General features: G+C 40.2%; 2 protein-coding genes across 4 annotated transcripts in view; one reads left to right on the plus strand and one right to left on the minus strand.

The window, feature by feature from the left end:
- The window catches only part of TRPT1 (tRNA phosphotransferase 1), an 80,352-nt gene extending 71,036 nt beyond the window's left edge, over window positions 1–9,316 (plus strand). The window contains exon 9 of one of the 3 annotated variants that reach the window (XM_073605375.1): window positions 4,030–5,086. In XM_073605375.1, the coding sequence (XP_073461476.1) occupies window positions 4,030–4,127 (98 nt within the window). In that variant the 3' untranslated portion in view covers window positions 4,128–5,086. Of the gene's footprint in view, window positions 1–4,029; window positions 5,088–8,555 lie in introns of those variants that run through there. The other 2 variants (XM_073605378.1, XM_073605376.1) reach the window with 2 other exon arrangements.
- The window catches only part of FERMT3 (FERM domain containing kindlin 3), a 95,509-nt gene continuing 83,196 nt past the window's right edge, over window positions 7,080–19,392 (minus strand). Inside the window, exons 12-15 of the mRNA XM_073605373.1 lie at window positions 16,327–16,530; window positions 16,076–16,200; window positions 11,250–11,391; window positions 7,080–8,289 (exon numbers count right to left, since the gene is read on the minus strand). Coding sequence (XP_073461474.1) covers window positions 8,110–8,289; window positions 11,250–11,391; window positions 16,076–16,200; window positions 16,327–16,530 — 651 coding nt within the window. The 3' untranslated portion in view covers window positions 7,080–8,109. The remainder of the gene's footprint in view (window positions 8,290–11,249; window positions 11,392–16,075; window positions 16,201–16,326; window positions 16,531–19,392) is intronic.

Here is a 19,392-nt window from a genome sequence, read left to right on the forward strand (position 1 = left end):
TCTGGTCCTGGTAACTTATTAATGTAAAGTTTTTCAAGTCTATTTCTAATTCTGTCCTCTGTTAGCCATGAGGGTGCTTCCTGTGACGTGTCATGAGGATAAACATTGCAGTTTTGGTTACTAAAGGCCCCCAATTCCCTCGTGAAGACTGAGAAGAATAAATGCAATACCTTCACCATCTCTCCATCCATAGTAACCAGATTCCCTTCCCATCATTGTTTATGGGGCCAATATGATCTGACCTCTCTTTCTTACTATTTATGTACTTAAAGAATTTCTTTGGGTTTTTCTTACTCTCCTTCGCTATGTGCCTTTCGTGTTCTATCTTAGCTGCCCTGATTGCACCCTTACATTTCTTGTTGCATTCTTTGTAAAGTTGGAATGTTGATGATGATCCCTTAGCCTTGAATTTTTTTGAAGGCCTTCTCCTTTGCTTTTATATGCATTTTTACATTGGAGTTATGCCACCCGGGACTTTTATTAGCTCTTTTAAATTTATTTCCCATTGGGATGCACTGACTAATGCCCTTATTTAATATGCTCTTAAAGCATACCCATTTCTCCTCTGTGTTCTTTGTTCCTAAGATTTTATCCCAATTTGTATGATTTATACTGAAACTGTTTCCTAAATTACCCCGTATTTCCACATTCGTGATTAGGTCTGTACTGTTGGTAATCAGTAGGTCTAGTAACGCTTAATTTCTAGTTGGTGTGTTTACCATCTGACCCATGAAATTGTCCTGCAAGACATTTTGGAATTGGTGAACCTTAGATGAATGCGCGGTTCCTTCCACCCAGTCTATGTCTGGATAATTAAAATCCCCATTATGATGACACTTCCCATCCTTGCCGCTAATCCAAATTGTGATAGGAGGTCCGCCTCCTCCCTCTGGTTAGGGGGCCTATAGCATACTCCCAGTTTTACTCTCCCCTTAGTTTCATCCCTTTGCAGCTCTACCCATAAGGATTCCACCTCCTCCCTTGCTCCCTTAGTAATGTCATCTCTCACATTCACTTGTACATCATTTTTGATATACAGGCATAGCCCTCCCCCTTTTTTGCCCTCTTTATCCCTGCGATATAGGAAATACCCTTGAATGGTTGCCAGACAATCAGAGCTGTTGAACCAAGTCTCTGAAATTCCCACAAAATCTAAATCCTCCTTGTACAACAGTAGCTCTAGTTCTCCCATCTTGTCCGCCAGACTCCTGGCATTGGTGAACATGCTATGTAGTTTAGACCGGTCGCATACTATCCTCTTATTGGGTGTTCTGAGATTGCAACTAGGACTTGTTACTATACTTACCTTGGGTTTATGTGCTTTAGTCAACCTACCACTAATGCCCCCAATACTACCCTCTGGAATATGTTCCGCGCTGACTATCTCTACCTCTGGACCGCCCCCCCATCACCTAGTTTAAAAACCCCTCTAACTTTTTGGCCATCTTCACTCCCAGTAGATATGCACCCTCCTCATTTACAGTGGGGCAAAAAAGTATTTAGTCAGCCACCAATTGTGCAAGTTCTCCCACTTAAAAAGATGAAAGAGGCCTGTAATTGTCATCATAGGTATACCTCAACTACGAGAGACAAAATGTGGAAACAAATCCAGACAATCACATTGTCTGATTTTTGAAAGAATTTATTTGCAAATTATGGTGGAAAATAAGTATTTGGTCACCTACAAACAAGCAAGATTTCTGGCTCTCACAGACCTGTATCTTCTTCTTTAAGAGGCTCCTCTGTCCTCCACTCATTACCTGTATTAATGGCACCTGTTTGAACTTGTTATCAGTATAAAAGACACCTGTCCACAACCTCAAACAGTCACACTCCAAACTCCACTATGGTGAAGACCAAAGAGCTGTCGAAGGACACCAGAAACAAAATTGTAGACCTGCACCAGGCTGGGAAGACTGAATCTGCAATAGGCAAGCAGCTTGGTGTGAAGAAATCAACTGTGGGAGCAATAATTAGAAAATGGAAGACATACAAGACCACTGATAATCTCCCTCGATCTGGGGCTCCATGCAAGATCTCACCCCGTGGGGTCAAAATGATCACAAGAACGGTGAGCAAAAATCCCAGAACCACACGGGGGGACCTAGTGAATGACCTGCAGAGAGCTGGGACCAACGTAACAAAGGCTACCATCAGTAACACACTACGCCGCCAGGGACTCAGATCCTGCAGTGCCAGACGTGTCCCCCTGCTTAAACCAGTACATGTCCGGGCCCGTCTGAGGTTTGCTAGAGAGCATTTGGATGATCCAGAAGAGGATTTGGAGAATGTCATATGGTCGGATGAAACCAAAGTAGAACTGTTTGGTAGAAACACAACTCGTCATGTTTGGAGGAGAAAGAATGCTGAGTTGCAACCAAAAAACACCATACCTACTGTGAAGCATGGGGGTGGCAACATCAAGCTTCGGGGCTGTTTCTCTGGAAAGGGAATAGGACGACTGATCCATGTACATGAAAGAATGAATGGGGCCATGTATCGTGAGATTTTGAGTGCAAACCTCCTCCCATCAGCAAGGGCATTGAAGATGAAATGTGGCTGGGTCTTTCAGCATGACAATGATCCCAAACACACCGCCCGGGCAACAAAGGAGTGGCTTCGTAAGAAGCATTTCAAGGTCCTGGAGTGGCCTAGCCAGTCTCCAGATCTCAACCCCAAAGAAAACCTTTGGAGGGAGTTGAAAGTCCGTGTTGCCCAGCGGCAGCCTCAAAACATCACTGCTCTAGAGGAGATCTGCATGGAGGAATGGGGCCAACATGCCAGCAACAATGTGTGACAACCTTGTGAAGACTTACAGAAAACGTGTGACCTCTGTCATTGCTAACAAAGGATATATAACAAAGTATTGAGATTAACTTTTTATATTGAACAAATACTTATTTTCCACCATAATTTACAAATAAATTCTTTCAAAAATCAGACATGTGATTGTCTGGATTTTTTTCCACATTTTGTCTCTCATAGTTGAGGTATACCTATGATGACAATTACAGGCCTCTCTCATCTTTTTAAGTGGGAGAACTTGCACAATTGGTGGCTGACTAAATACTTTTTTGTCCCACTGTAGGTGATTTATTGTTTACTAGCCTTGCAGTTTTTGGACCATGGGTTCAGTTCCCACCTGGATTACAATCTGCTTTAGCAGATGCTTCATTTATGATGTTATGCAATATATGGAGCAATGGTATTCATTTTACATGCAGCTTTTTGGGAATCAATATACATTTTATATGAGCTTAGATATATATAACTTTAGGGTTGTGTTGTTTGCAGGGCATGCTTCACATTGTTTGCAATCATAGATTTGTAATGGTTATACAGGACATTCCCATGTAATATGGAATCTGTAGCATCAGCGATTGCTTACAGTTAAGCCACCATGCATGCTTTTTGCACACTAACATGACATATAGAGGGTTATTTACTAAAGGCAAATCCACTTTGCACTACAAGTGCACTGCAAGTGCACTTGAAATACACTTTCAAGTGCAGTCCCTGTAGATCTGAGCGGAAGATCTGAAATGAGGGGAAGCGCTACTGATTTTATCATCCAATCATGTGCAAGCTAAAATGCTGTTTTTTATTTTCCTTGCATCTGCACTGAACAAGCTTACAAGCTTGCAGTGAACTTGTAGTGCAAAGTGGATTTGCCTTTAGTAAATAACCCCCATAGTTTAGTTGCAATATAAACCTAATAGCTGTCATGTGGCTGTCATTGTTGGTAGTTGCTTTATTATATAAAACATGGTAGTTGTAAGGCTGTATTGTAGTGGGTTGGGTAGAAAGGCACTATATGCAGTGGTCTCACCATGGGGATACATCCTGCTAATATTACAAATAAATTGGCCTGGAGGATAACTTGGGAAAAACATGTTACTACCTGAACACTATGTTTTCCAGGAATCCTCCAGGATGTCCCTCTTTAATGTTTATCTTAATAATGTTGTCCTACATAACTTTGCTAATACTGATGGCTTGGAGTTACAGGAGGATTTTTAAACTTTCTAGGTTTGTGTTCCTTGTGGGTGGGCAGAGACATCTCTCAAGAAACCCCCCTGAAAGACCACTGGAAACAGAATTATTATGTAATAACTTGTGCTTTCTGAGTAACAGACCTGGAACATGTGTGCTTTTCCAGAAAGACCAAGAAATGTCAGAAGTCCCCATCTACATGGTTGTCCTGGGTTATTGACTCAAAGCACTGAAACAAGAGGATCAGCATGACAGCCAGGCAACTAACATTTACAAAATAAGAGATCAGCAATGGCAGCACCCATGTTTCTGTCAGAAATGGTTTTTGTTAATATCTGTCTCTGCATGTAGATACACGTTATTTTTGTGGGTCCACAATGCACATGTATTCTCTTCACCACAAAAGAAGTACTTTTATAGCCACAACAATTTTCTTTATAGTTTTGGATAAAGTAGGGATATGTTAAAACCACTGTTGGGATATTTTTATTCTGTCTTCATCCCACTTGATAGATTTCATGTTACTTCCTGTCCCAAAAACATAACAGGAAGTAAGAGGAAATCTTCTCTTAGTTACCATGAAAGCTGATATCAACAATGGGACATTTCCCCTCAAATCCTGTTGTCATTGATAACTGTAAAATGTTGATTTCCTATTACATTCTCTTGTGATAACAATGGACACAAGAACACATAGAGAAAGTTAATCTCCTCACCAGAAGAACAGACAGCAAAAAAAGAAAAAAAAAAGGCTTCAATCCCAAACCACTTTACCTAAACTATAACTGTTGGACTGAATGTTCTTTAAGTAGGCAGATACCTGTCTGTGTGCACCAATTATACTTTAATGTTCTTGCAATCAATGTAGAGGCAGGTTTAACAAAGAACAAATCCTTGCAGTTAAGCTATGCTCGGTCGAATGCCAATTATTCAGGTTTACATATCACTTCAGAACTTGGCTTAAACATAGTTATTGAACCTCCACCTGGTATTGAGTGGTTGTTGGCCCCATCCTTAAAACTGTTTATATTGATTGACAAATAAATCTTCCCATTTCCAAGCCAAGTTTACTATTGCCGGGCAGTAAATAAATTCAGAAGGCTTGCATTAATTCTTTAAACGTGTACCTGCGTAAAATGCGTACCTTTAGCAAATGTTTATTCCGTTGTGTATCTACACCAGTGTTTCTCAACCTTTTTCAGTCAAGCCACCCTTTAAAATATGAATAGTCTCAAGGTACCCCATTCTAAAATGTAAAAAACTATTCTAATAGTTTTACATAATACAGCAACATTCACATAGGATACCCAAGGTTAGAGGTGAGGCAGCTGCTATAATGAAAAAAATTCCTGAAACAAGGGAAGCAATCAAAACTACGATTTGGAATAATTTCAATCAAAAGGTAATCTTTCAAAACTTCAGCAGCGCTAAAGATTTTAAATAGAAGCTCAAACATCTGTATATTCAGCTGAAAACTGGAGAAGCCATAGTGTTTTACAAATAAAAGTTCATATGTGATTCATCAGTTGTTTAAAAACTTCAACAATCGATTCATCTAGTGTTTGAGATCCCTCTAGGAATTGCACTCACTAGAAAGAAGATCAATCGAAAGCCTTGTGGTGTATGTGAAGTGGCTGCGAACGCTACTAAACGAAGTTTTTAATATCCGAAAAAAACACCCCTCCCTTATTACATTGAACTTACAAACAAGTAAAAAAATAGGGCATCCAATAAATGGTAGCGTGGTACATTCCGTTATGAGAATCTGACCACCTGTCGGTGAGCTGTAATCATCCATGGTGGTTCCCGGGGAGAGCCCAAAGCGAATGACCTGTAGGCAAGCCGTGTGGCAAACCTAGACGCGTTTTGTGAATCCGTCTTTATCAATCATTGATAAAGACGGATTCACGAAACGCATCTAGGTGTACCACATGGCTTGCCTACAAGTCATTCACTTTGGGCTCTCCCCGGGAACCACCACGGACGAGTACCACGCTACCATTTATTGGATGCCCTATTTTTTTACTTATTTGTAAGTTCAATGCAATAAGGCAGGGGTGTTTTTTTCGGATATTAAAAGCTTTACAGTTTTACACTATGAGGCTTCCTCTCTCCTTATTTGCCTGAGTACTAAGGATAGCTTTCAGCTGACTGGATCTAGGTGAATTAGAAGACAAGAGTGCTGACCTCCCTATTTTCTGATCGGTCACTGTGGATTGGATTGATGTTCGTTTGGCAGCAATCACAGCCACTTCAGATACACCACAAGGCTTTCCATAGATCTTCTTTCTTGTGAGTGCAATTCCTAGATGGATCTCAAGCACTAGATGTTTCAATTGTTGAAGTTTTTAAACAACTGATGAATCACTTATGAACATTTATTTGCAAATCACTTTGGCTTCTCCAGTTTTAAACAACAGATGAATCACATATGACCTTTTATTTGTAAAGCACTATGGCTTCTCCAGTTTTCAGCTGAATATACAGATTTTTGAGCTTCTATTTAAAATCTTTAGCGCTGCTGAAGTTTTGAAATGTTTCTCTTCTCCCTCAATTGCTCTTCATCAGCTAAAGTCACCCCAAGGCTGATGGAAAGGGGCAGGGGAGGGTCAAACAAGGATGCTGTGGAGGCGACAGACATCCTCCTTATCAACTGATGATATCATTGGTTGTTAGGATGCCAGTGTCCAGAACAGGGATCCTCAAACTAGGGCCCTCTAGCTGTTTCAGGAACTACACATCCCATGAGGCATTGTAAAACTCTGACATTCACAGACATGACTAGGCATGATGGGAATTGTAGTTCCTGAACAACTGAAGGCCCAAGTTTGAAGACCCCTGGTCTAGAAAGTCATAATGGCGCATAATGAAAATCTGTGGCTTTGTGCAACTAAAAGGCAGGCTTCATCCACCTGCTGGTTTGTTTACAATTTTTTAACAATTTTTGTCAAGGCACCCTGGTTGAAAAAGGCTGATCTACATTATTGAGCCTTATTTACTATATCAGGCATGACTCTGGAGTCTAAATTACATTTATTTTTTATGCTGGCTACCTTTTGTACAGTATGATTCATTACATTCTCCAGTTGTCTTATTTGCAGAACCAATCTTTAATATTATATGACAAAGAGTTGTACACTTCAACCAATAGTAAAAGCATAGTGTAAATTACATAAGGGTGACATACAATTGCAGCATATATTATATATGTATGCAAGTACCACTGGTAGAAAGGTATGTCTGTAAATATGATCCTGTATGTGGGTTATTTGGAAGATTGTAAACTGGGAAATCTCTCATCGACTCTGTACAACAGAAAGGTAATTGAAATGCTTGACGCGGGTCATCTTCAGTTGTACACTTCAATTGTACAGTTGTACACTTCAACCAACAGTGAAAGCATTGTGTAAATTACATAAGAGAGACATACAAATTACAGCATATATTATGTATATATGTAAGTACCACTGGTGTAAAGGTATGTCTGCAAATATGATCCTGTATGTGGGTAATTTGGAAGATTGTAAACTGGGAAATCTCTCATCGACTCTGTACAACAGAAAGGTAATTGAAATGCTTGACGTCATCTTCAGTGTCTCATAGGGTGCGCTGGATTACTTACACAGCTTCTGTACCTCTTCATCATCTAGCCATAAGCATCTCATGAAATTATTTTTATATGTATTTTACAATTTCTACCTGACGCACCCCAGTGTTTTACAATCATTTTGTAATGCTGCCTCAGACAGATTCTTCACTTTTTAGTTTTTACTGCTCCATTCAAAAGAAACATGTATCTAATGGGTTAGGGTCCTTCTAGTTACCCTAACCCTAGGGTTGGCTTTGAAGACTAAATAAGTGATCTGTGGAAGCCAAAAAAAGGCAGCATAGCACTGACTAAGAGTTTATAACTCAGTGCTACATCCACAGCAAGTATTGTAATCAGACATACTGGGTTTTACAGCTTCATCAGATCAGAAGAACATTGGACCATGACAGAGAATATAAGTTGGGGAATGCTGCTATGCATTGTCATCTAGAACCGTTGAAGGGGTCTAATTATTTTAGACAGAAACACATGATTGGATGATTATTGGGGGAACAACACAAAAATGATTATAAAGCCTCATGGCCACCAGTCAGTTTATGGAACAACTCTTCATTGAGACCCTTGGATCCGTCTTTAGCTCGTGTAGACATAAAGATGTAACCTCCTATGTATTCATGAACAACTTTACATGGAGCAGAGACACAAGTAAAGGCAACATTAATGTTCTCTGTGAACTCAATGGAAACCTGAAACAAAGAACATATAAAGCACAAGGTGAAGTACTCATACTTCAAACTTTTCTTCCTTTAACTTCTTCCCACCCGGCCACTGCACATAAACGGCCGGGTGGACATAACACTGGATAAAAGTATGGTAGAGCTACCCAACAGAACCAATAACATGTTTTAATTTCATTCTCAGAGACTATCTTTTTCTAAATCTGCATTAGAAAATAGCAGCTGGAATGTTGTTGGTTGATGCTGGTAACACTATCCTTTTTCCTCTTTTTCAGGATTATACATGTAGCTCCATATATTCATCCCCTACTGCAGGTGCCTTTCGGGACAGTAAAGCCTCATACACACGGTCTGATTGTTATACGACCGAGCGTCTGATTTTTGTCAAAAGGGCGTGTGCAGGATTCTTGTCTAGCATACTAACGATACGCAAATTGTCGTTTGACAAACATGAACGTAGTGACGTACTATGAGAGTATAATAAGGTAGGTCATTTCTCAAGCGCCACCCTTTGGGCCCCTTCTGCTAATTTCATGTTAGTAGAAGTTTGGTGAGCGTTGATTTGCGATTTTCAGATCGTACAAAACAAATGCCTTTTAAAATACATTTGGCATAACTACATGCAAAGCAGCTATATTATTATCCCATTAAAGAAGATGAGAATTTTGACATTTCATCAATTGCCACGCCACGAATGTTAATTCCAGATTATGAACAGTAGTTTACAAGACAGAACTCTTCCCAGTCGTTCCTTGATTCCAAGCATGCGTGTTTGTACTTTTGACTTTTGTGTGATGGATTTCTGTACTGACCATTCAAAAATCAGCTGTGGAGTTCACATCAGACAAAAATTTTATAGCCTGCACATCTAGCTTTTCTCTGATGTAAACGTCAAATCGTCTGTCGACTGCACCATACTAACGATCCGAAAATCCGGCAGAACAGCTCGTCTTCAGACTTTTTCCTTGTGATTTTTGTAATGTGTGTACGAGGCCTTAGAGGACTTGTGTATACTGTATATACAGCGGATAAAATAAGTACCACGTCACCATTTTTCTAGATAAATATATTTCTAAAGGTGCTATTGACAGGAAATTTTCACCACGTCAGTAACAACCCATGCAATCCATGTATACAAAGAAACCAAAACAAATAAGTTCAGAAGTGAAGTTATGTGTAATAAAATGGAATGACACTGGGAAAAAGTATTGAACAGGCTAACTGAAGAAAATTTTTTAATATTTCGTACAAAATCCTTTGTTGGTAATGACATCTTCAAGATGCCTCCTGTATGGAGAAACCAGTCATATGCATTACTCAGGTGTGACTTTGGCCCATTCTTCCACACAAACAGTCTTTGAATCTTGAAGGTTCAGTGGGCCTCTTCTATGAACTCTGATCTTTAATTCTTTCCATAGATTTTCTATTGGATTCAAGTCAGCTGATTGGCTGGTCCATTCTAGCAGCTTCATTTTCTTTCTTTGAAACCAATTGAGAGTTTCCTTTGTGTTTGGGATCATTGTCTTGCTGAAATGTCCATCCTCGTTTCATCTTCATCATCCTGGTAGATGGCAGCAGATTTTTATCAATAATTTCATGGTAGACGGCAGCAGATTTTTATCAATAATTTCATGGTACATTTTCCATTCATCCTTCCTTCAATGATCTGAAGTTTGCCAGTACTGTATGCTTAAAAACAGCCCCACACCATGATGTTTCAACCTCCACTGTTGGTATGGTGTTTTTGGGGTGATGCTATTTGACCTCCACACATGGTGTGTATTATGGCATTCAGTGAGTTAAATTTTGGTCTCATCTGACCAGACTATATTCTCCCAGTATTTCACAGGCTTGTCTAAATGTTGTGCAGAAAACTTTAAACGAGCTTCAACATGCTTTTTCTTCAGCAATAGAGCCTTGCGTGGTGAGCATGCATACAGGCCATGGCGGTTGAGTGCACTGCTTATTGTTTTCTTTGAAACAATTGTACCTGCTAATTCTAGGTCTTTTTGAAGCTCTCCCATAGTGGTCCTTGGTTCTTGAACAATCCTTCTGATAATTCGTTTCACTCCTCTGTCAGAAATCTTGCGATGAACACCTGGTCGTGGCTGGTTTATGGTGAAATTATGTTCTTTCCACTTCCAGATTATGGCCCCAACAGTGTTAATTTGAACATTCAGAAGTTTAGAAATCTTTCTGTAACCAATTCCATCAGTATGTTTTGCAACAATAAGGTTGTGAGGGTCTTGAGGAAGCGCTTTGCTTATACCCATCATGAGATGTTTCTTGTGTGACACCTTGGTAATGAGACCCCTTTCTGTAGGCCATCAGTTGAGACTGAACCAGATGATATTAATTACTGATAGATTTCAGCTGGTGTCTTCACTTTCCATGCCTTTTTGTATTAAATAAGTTTTCCCTGTGCCATTCCATTTTATTGCACATAACTTAATTTCTCACCTTATTTGTTTTGGTTTCTTTGCATGCATGGATTGCATGGGTTGTTACTGACATGTCAAAAGCACCTTTAGAAATATATTTACCTAGAAAAATGGTGACGTGTTCAATACTTATTTTACCTGCTGTATAAGGCTCGATTCAGACTGTATATGTAATGCTGACTTATATTACTTTGGTCCATCAGAGGAAAAGATTCTTCTCACTTTGTTACCAGAAAGTGAAGGGAAATATTTTTAACTGGGAGACAACAGCAATAGAATAGGGGCTATAGGCAAAATTATAGAATTGGGGAAAGCTACAACTTTCATCATCTTGTGTTGCTGTTCATATCCCTGTTGGAGAATCTCCCTAATTTATTGTTCCAGCAACAGTGTTGTAACCAGGACAGGACAAAAGGGGAAATCCCCCAACTGGGATGCAGTAAGCTATAAAAACCTGACTGGACATAGTTCTTTTGAGTTATGGTAATGGGTCATTTTGGAATAGAACATTTAAGCGGACTTCCTCACCTGTCTGATGTCCCAGTTAACATTCCACTGCTTCATATTATTGTACATCCAGGTTTTCACCACGTCTCCAACATTTAGGTCAATTCTTATTAAACGGTTGCTGCCAATACCCAGTATCTCATCCCGACGAGCACCTTTAAACCTATTGTATCAAAAATATATTTTTACAACAGATTATTTTAGTTAATAGTTTGCCCATTCTTTGTTAGTACCTTTGATACCAATGCAGGCTCTCTTCAATGCAACCACAGAAACCTATCCACATAGTAGAACATAATGCTTTAAATGCAGTTTTTTTTCCCCATCTCCAGCTATATTCTAAATCTAAATACTTCGGTTGCTGGCCATATGCAATTTATAATGATATAATGATAATGTCAGGCAAGTGTTAAAATAGGTACATATTTTGAGTCGGTAATACAATGCTTACTTAAATGTAATTTTGATGAGCATTTCCATTATATGATTTTACTTTCATAGTTGTTAGTCTATGGCTGGGCATACATAGATCAGTTTCTTTCCATCAACCAGGGGGCTCGTCGAAAAAAAAAAAAAAAAATGTAGGCTTTTCTCATCCACACAAGCGAGGTTGTGTGGATGAACATGGTGTTATTGTATTCTGACAGCTGGGACTCCTCTGCTGTCAGAATACACCAATCAGCACTGCAGCCGATTAACTCTAGCACTGACTGAAGGAAAACTTTCCAAGCCAGCTCAAGAGAAGTCAATCATTAGATCGACTTCTCTGGGACAGGAAAGGCCTGAAGGCAGATCGAAATTTGTCCAGTTCCTGCTGAACTGGACAAATGTTGGTCCATCTATGACCAGCTTATCAAATGTAGAGGTTTGGAATTTAGACTCTAGAGCAGTGATGATCAACCTGAAAACTATTGCAGGCCTCAATGCGGCCCCCAGCACCTCAATGCCCAAAAATGTTGGTCCTCATGCATTTATTAAAGTGTTTCACAATGCACACTGAAGTTGGTGTACAATAACTTACCAGCATTGGCGCCAGTGAGTGCAATAATAACCCCCAGCATTAGTGTTAGTGAGTGCAATAATAACCTCCAGCATTGGTTTCAGTGACCACAATAATAACCCCAGTATTGGTGTCAGTGACAGCAATAATAACCCCAAGCATTGGTCTTAGTCACAACAATAATTATCTTCAACATTGGAGTCAGTGACTTTAATAATAACCTCTAGCATTGGTACCAGCGAGTGCAATACCCCCAGCATCAGTGTCAGGGAGCTTAAAAGTAACCCCCAGCACTGCTGTTAGTGAATTCAATAATAACCCCCATCACTGGTGTCAGTGAGTTCAATAATAACCTCCAATCATTGGTGTCAGTGAGTTCAGTAACAACCCCAAAAACTGGTGTTAGTGAGTTCAATAAAAACCCCCATCACTGGTGTCAATGAGTTCAATAATAACCTCTTACATTGGTGTCATGGAGTGCAAAAAATAACCCCCAGCACTGGTGTCAGTACTATTAAAACCCCTGCAGCGGTAGTGAAAATGACCCCCTTCCCGTGCATTACCGGTTACTGGCAGTTTAACCCCCTTCTCCTCCCCTGCATTGCTGATCACTGGCAGTGATATTTAACCCTCCTGTCTCCTGCATTGCTGGTCACTGGCAGTGATATTTAACCCTCCTCCCCACTGCATTCCTGGTCACTGGAAGTGAATTTTATGCCCCCCTTCATTGTGGTCCGTAGCAGTGAAAATTATCCTCCCTACCCAGGGCATTGGTGGTTGTGGAATTGGTGATCACTTTCTCATCACATACTCTCCCCAAGCCAGGATTGTTCTCATACTGTCAGCGGAGACAACTGTCTCTGCCCACAGTACAGTCTCTCTCATTCAGTGACAGGTTGGGCTGTCAGGGACAGAGGGCTGTCAGGCTGCATGTTGGGCACCAGGGCTCTAGAGGGAGGGATAATTATCCACTAAAATGACTTTGACTGACTGCTTAATGTCCAGTTCTGTGGTACCTGTGCCCAAAAAAAAGGCAAACAGAGGGCAAATAAATAGTCACAAGTATTGAGCATAAGATCCCTACAACTAAACATTTCATCATTACTGACTTACCATGATTTGTTCTACACTGTGTCTCTCTGGATAGGTAGCTGTCTTTGTAGACAAGCAGGGCTTTGTGTCAGGGCTGGGCTCTCAGCCCTCCCTTCTCAGTGCTCAGGTGGCTCAGCTGTTGGTTAATTGCCAGTACCACAGTGGCTCACCTGGTGATCATTTCCTTCTCGTCAGTCCAGGCTACAGCCAGCCCCTTCTGGCTATTTAAACTGCCTGGTTAATTTCTTCTGTGCCTTTGACTTGGTCAAACATATCTGGAGACTCTCTGTTGTGTTCCTGTTGAAGACTTGCCTGGCTGATGTCCCTTCTGGTTCCTGATCCTGTCAGCTGCCTCCGACTACGCTGATCTTTGGCTTCCTGATTTACTGGCTTGTTCTGACTACCCGCTCTGGCTACTGTCCCCTGGCTATGTTTTGACTATGTTTACTATTTGTACCATTTTTACCATTATATTAAAAGGTGTGATTTTTACTGCGTTTTCTGTCTCCATCTGATTCATGGTTCCTGACACTTTGCTTCTTCGTGTCAGACTTGCTTCTCTGATTACTGGTGAGATAATTATCATGATGCAGCAGGACAGTTTTAGGATCCACACAATGAGAAACACATGTGGGCGAGACCTAATTACCCTGCATTTGGGTGTACCTCTCCTTGTGTGGACACGCTCATCAATGCCTGAGACCAGACGGGGCCGCGTTAATGTGAAAATCAAGAGATGGGCCACACACTGTGCAGTAGTGAAATATATATATTCCACTGTAACTTACTGTCCCGTGTTGCTACATACCTTTCTCATGTATCTTGCATTAGGAGGGACACTACTGAATCTGTGCCCTCTGCCACCTCGCACCCAGTGACAGAATGTCAAAACACTCTCCTGTACCATGCGGCTAGGTATATGGGGTCTCCCTACTGTCTCCTTACTGTGGGTTTGGTCCTGGATACTTTGAGGAACCGACCACTAGGGAGGGAGCCAGAACACCAACCCCCTCACTACTGGGGGACCTTTTACCTTTACCAGGTACCATGCTTCCTGACTAGCTGCTTTACACTCCTCACCAGTTCTTGGTTACCTATGGCAACTGCTCTCCAACTCCAATTTTCCTGCCGGGGTAACCTCCTTTAGTAGTGACCTTGCTTCATATTTCATGTGTGCTTTACAGGCCCTGTTCTTCTGATGCTCCATATTCTACCATGCACCCACTGAATAACTTTAGACCAGGCTTGAAACATTTTTATTAGCTATTACTGAAAACTCTCCTCGAAGCAACCTCCATACAAAAGAAATATAGTCCACCCCTAAATGACTAGCTGAAACTACCTAGGCGTACCTTAAAAGGTGAAAGACCATGATTAGGCAGATGCAGGTCTTTTGTGGGACTACATGCAGCAGCAGCCATTTCTCAGTATCCCATGTGCGTCAGCGGCTCTCAAACCCGGCCTTTCCCCTCTTACATATTCATAGGAAGGAAGGCAGGGCCCAAAAAACCAAAGAAAGGAGTCCAAACCCATATATCCCCTTCCTAGCCTGGCCAGGCTAACTAAACTTACTAAAACAGAACCCTCTTTGTAGGCACCGCCACCTGCCTACACACAGAAGCAGAGAAACTCACGCATTGCTTGCCCTCAGATATACAGCAGTGACAACACCAAATCTGTGAATACCAGTCATTAGGAGAATGTTCTTGTGATACTGTATGTTCTAGAGGATTTCACACTGCAGATATGTAGCTATGAGGCTACAGAACCAGGATGCCTAGGTACAGCCACATGTCAGAAAGGGAACTGTTTTTCCAGGAGGAATTCAAGATTGATTCCCTAGCAAATTTTATACTTACCTTTGTTAGAAGTGTTCAGGCTGGTCCCATGATATTCTCGGGCCTGTTTGGATTTCTTTCTCGTGGTGTGTGGCCCTTAAAGCTGAACTCCAGGTTTGATTTAACTTTAAAAAGTAATTTGAACCAAGCTGGTCCAAAGAAACTATTTCCATCACTAATACATTTGGCTGCTGTCAGCACTGTATAAACTGTGGATGACATTACATTCTCTAAAAAGTCTAACGTTTTCACACATTTTTTATAAAAAGACTTGCAGAGCTGTTCATCCAGCAAAATTGCATGTACAATTGTTCTGTGTCAATTACCCAGAACTGGCTCATCTATTTTAGGAATTTTTCACACGCAAAATTGATGAATGTGCCTCAGGTATTTTCTATTCTGATCAAATGTTCTTAGCTTATTTTCTCCTAGGATTGAATGTATTCTCTCTTAGTTAAAATTACTTATAATATGTTGCATTCAGTACTGCCTATATTCGACAAAGAGAGCCATACTGTAACTGTAACATGTATATTATTAAACAGATTTTAATTACGTACATTCACCTTAAAATAAATTACAATATCCTTTCGCACATGTTAAAAACATTCACAAGGGTATTATTGGTGACTTTTACGCAAATGCTGCTTCACTCGCACAGCAATTGTTTTTATAAATAGACCATCTAGTTTGATTTTACTTGACAGGGATTTGTAGAAAGATAATATAAAAATAGGTTTGAGGCGCTATATAGGTGGTAGTTTAAAAAAATGTACTGTGTTTTTATAAATGTATAAATAGACTAAAAACTGTTCATTTTTCCTGAAGTTTAATTTTATAACCAAGGAAAGAAATAAAATAGTTAGAAATAAAGCATGAAGGTTCTAAAATTATAAAAAAAAAAGGATATCACTAACCTTACAACAAAATATGAGATTCCAAAGTCTGGTAAGGATTGCCAGTCCTGAACAAATCGTAGTTTTGCTTCTACTAGAGAAATCTGCGCTATATTCTGATATGCCTCCAGAATACGAGGGGATAACTAGGGTAAAAGAAAACATTATTTTAAATTGATGCTTCACGTGTTCTCTTGAACTAAAACTGCACACACTATACAAACATCACTAAATAATTTAGACTAGGCTCCATGTATCATTTTTCTCGTTACCTGCTTCAGTTTGAGTTTTTTCTGGTAACGTGGTGACACCAAGGCAAGCATGTTGATAGATTCAGCTGCAGTATTTTCGTTGGATTTCTGGAGGTCTAAGAAGGAGAGAATACTTTGTACTTCTGCATCATAAGAGGAGTCACCCATAGTGCGTCCTTTAGCAGCCAGACGGCATCCAGCCATCCATTTGGCATATTGCTGCTCCTAAAACAGATAAAAAAATGGTATGGGGATATAGATGTGTCACACACAATATAATTTCTGCGTGTTATAAGCAGGGATAAATGGAATAATATTCCTGGCTATGCTCTCTTTCGGAAAGACAGGGTAAAGCAGAGGGGTGGATGATTTCTGTCTCTATGTAAGAAGTGATCTCAAAGAGGACCTAGTTGATGGAGAGTGTTATGCGTCTGAAGCATTATGGGTGGAACTGTACATGGGTGTGCGTACTTCAAAGGTCATTGGCGTTTGTTATAGACCTTCCAGTGTTAGTAAGGAGGTAGAGACTCAGCTCCTTGCACAGATAGAAAGGGCTGCAAGGGCTGGAACAGTGATAATAATGGGGGATTTTAACTACCCGAAAATGGACTGGAGTAATGGCACTGCTGGGACAGTTAAAGGGCAAAAATTTATAAACCTATTACAAGACAATTTTATGGTCCAGTTTATTGAGGCCCCGACTAGGAATGAGGCTCTGCTGGACCTGGTAATCTCAAACCATGCAGAGCTTATTACCAATATTCATATAAATGAGCATCTGGGTAGGAGTGACCATAACATGATTTCATTTAATGTTAGCTGTAAGCAACAAACACATACGGGTAAGACAAAAACACTTAACTCTAATGCCCTGTACACACAACAGGATTTTCCGACAACAAAACCGTGGATTTTTTTCCGAAAGATGTTGGCTCAAACTTGTCTTGCATACACATGGTCACACAAATGTTGTCGGAAACTCCGAACGTCAAGAATGCGGTGACGTACAACACGTACGACGAGCTGAGAAAAATTAAGTTCAATAGCCAGTGCGGCTCTTCTGCTTGATTCTGAGCATGCGTGGACTTTTGTGCTGCGGACTTATGTACACACGCTCGGAATTTCCGGCATCAAGTTTTGTTGTCGGAAAATTTGAGAACCTGCTCTCAAACATTTGTTGGCGGAAATTTCAACAAGAAATGTTCTATGGAGCATACACACGGTCGGACTTTCCGACAACGAGCTCACATCCAACATTTGTTGGAAAATCCTATCGTGTGTACAGGGCATAGGAGAGTAAATTTTCCAAGGATGAGGGCTGTTGAGGGAATATTGGCATCAATGGACACAGAACAGAAATGGGAATTCTTCAAAGTGACTGTATGTAAACTCACTGCAAAGTATATTCCCATGGACAATAAATTTAAAAGACTTAAAATAAAACCTATGTGGCTCACGCCCAAAGTTAAAATGGCTATAAATAATAAAAAAAGAGCTTTTTTATATAAAAATGAAGGAACGCTATCATCGTTTAAATGTTACAAAGAATATAAAAGGAAATCAAGGACGCAAAAATTCAACACGAACGACAGATTGCAAAAGATAGTAGGACAAACCCCAAAAAATTCTTCAAATATATTAATAGAAAAAGGTCAGGTCTGAGCATGTAGGCTCTTTACAAAATAATCTAGAGTGGGTGACGGGGGGGCAAAGAGAAGGCAAATTTATTAAAAACTTTCTTCTGTTCTGTGTATACAAAGGAGCATGGGGGAGCTCATGTCCATAATAGGGGTGGTATTGACACAGCCCCAAATGATCCACAATGGCTCAAAAGGGATATGGTAGAGAAATATTTAGACAGAATAAAGGTGGATAAAGCAACAGAACAAGATGGCATTTACCCATGGATCATAAAAGAATTGAGCTCTGTCATCTCAAGGCCATTGTTTCTTATTTTTAGAGACTCGTTAATAACTGGAATGGTACCACTGGAATAGCGCAGGGCGAATGTGGTGCCCATATTTAAAAAGGGATCAAAGTCTTTACCAAGTAACGATAGACCAGTTAGTTTAACTTCTATAGTCGGGAAGATACTGGAGAGTTTAATAAAAGACCACATAGACGAGTTCTTGTTGGAAAAAAAACATTTTAAGCAACAGACATCATGGATTTGTGAAAGACAGAAGTAGTCAAACAAAGCTGATTTCTTTTTATGAGGAGGTAAGTAAAACCTTGGACAGAGGGGTGACAGTCATAGGTGTGCGCAGCCTATTGCATTAGGGTGTGCACCCCAAAGCTCAAATACATATGCGTGTGTATATGTATTGATGGTGTCAGTAGGGCAGTGGACAGTGTCAGTAGTTTTATTTTTATGCTTTTTAAATTATTTTATTTTGTAACATTTTTTTTTGGATGAAATATCAGTGGTCTAAACAGGGGGGAATATGCACCACACAAGGCGATTAGGGTGTGCCCAGGCACACCTGGTACACCCTGTGCGCACGCCTATGGTGACAGTGGACATGGTATAACTGGACTTTGCAAAAGCGTTTGACACAGTTCCCCACACACGGCTCATGTGTAAGGTAAAGTCTACAGGCTTGGTAAGATCAATTTGTAAATAGACAGAAAACTGGCTAAAAGACAAAATTCAGAGAGTAGTGGTTAATGAATCGTACTCTGAATGGTCTAAGGTTATCAGTGGTGTACCCCAAGGTTCAGTGCTGGGACCCTTACTTTTTAATACCTTTATAAATTATATAGGGTCTGAGATTAAAAGTAACATTTCTGTCTTTGCAGATGACACTAGGCTATGCAGTGGAATAACGTCCTTACAGGATGTCTCCAGTTTACAAGCCAGCCTCAATGCACTGTCTAATTGGGCAATTAAGTGGCAAATTATTATTATTACAGGTACTTATATAGCGCCGTCAATTTACTTAGCGCTTTACATAGGTGGTTCTGGCAAGCTCAGTCGATTGCTTTAAAAAAGGCCTGGATTCTTTCCTAAATGTACACAATATACTGTAACTGGGTACTAACATTTATAGGTAAAGTTGATCCAGGGAAAATCCGATTGCCTCTCTG

Source organism: Aquarana catesbeiana, linkage group LG11, assembly GCF_042186555.1.
Source record: "Aquarana catesbeiana isolate 2022-GZ linkage group LG11, ASM4218655v1, whole genome shotgun sequence".
NCBI classification, from domain to species: Eukaryota; Metazoa; Chordata; class Amphibia; order Anura; family Ranidae; genus Aquarana; species Aquarana catesbeiana.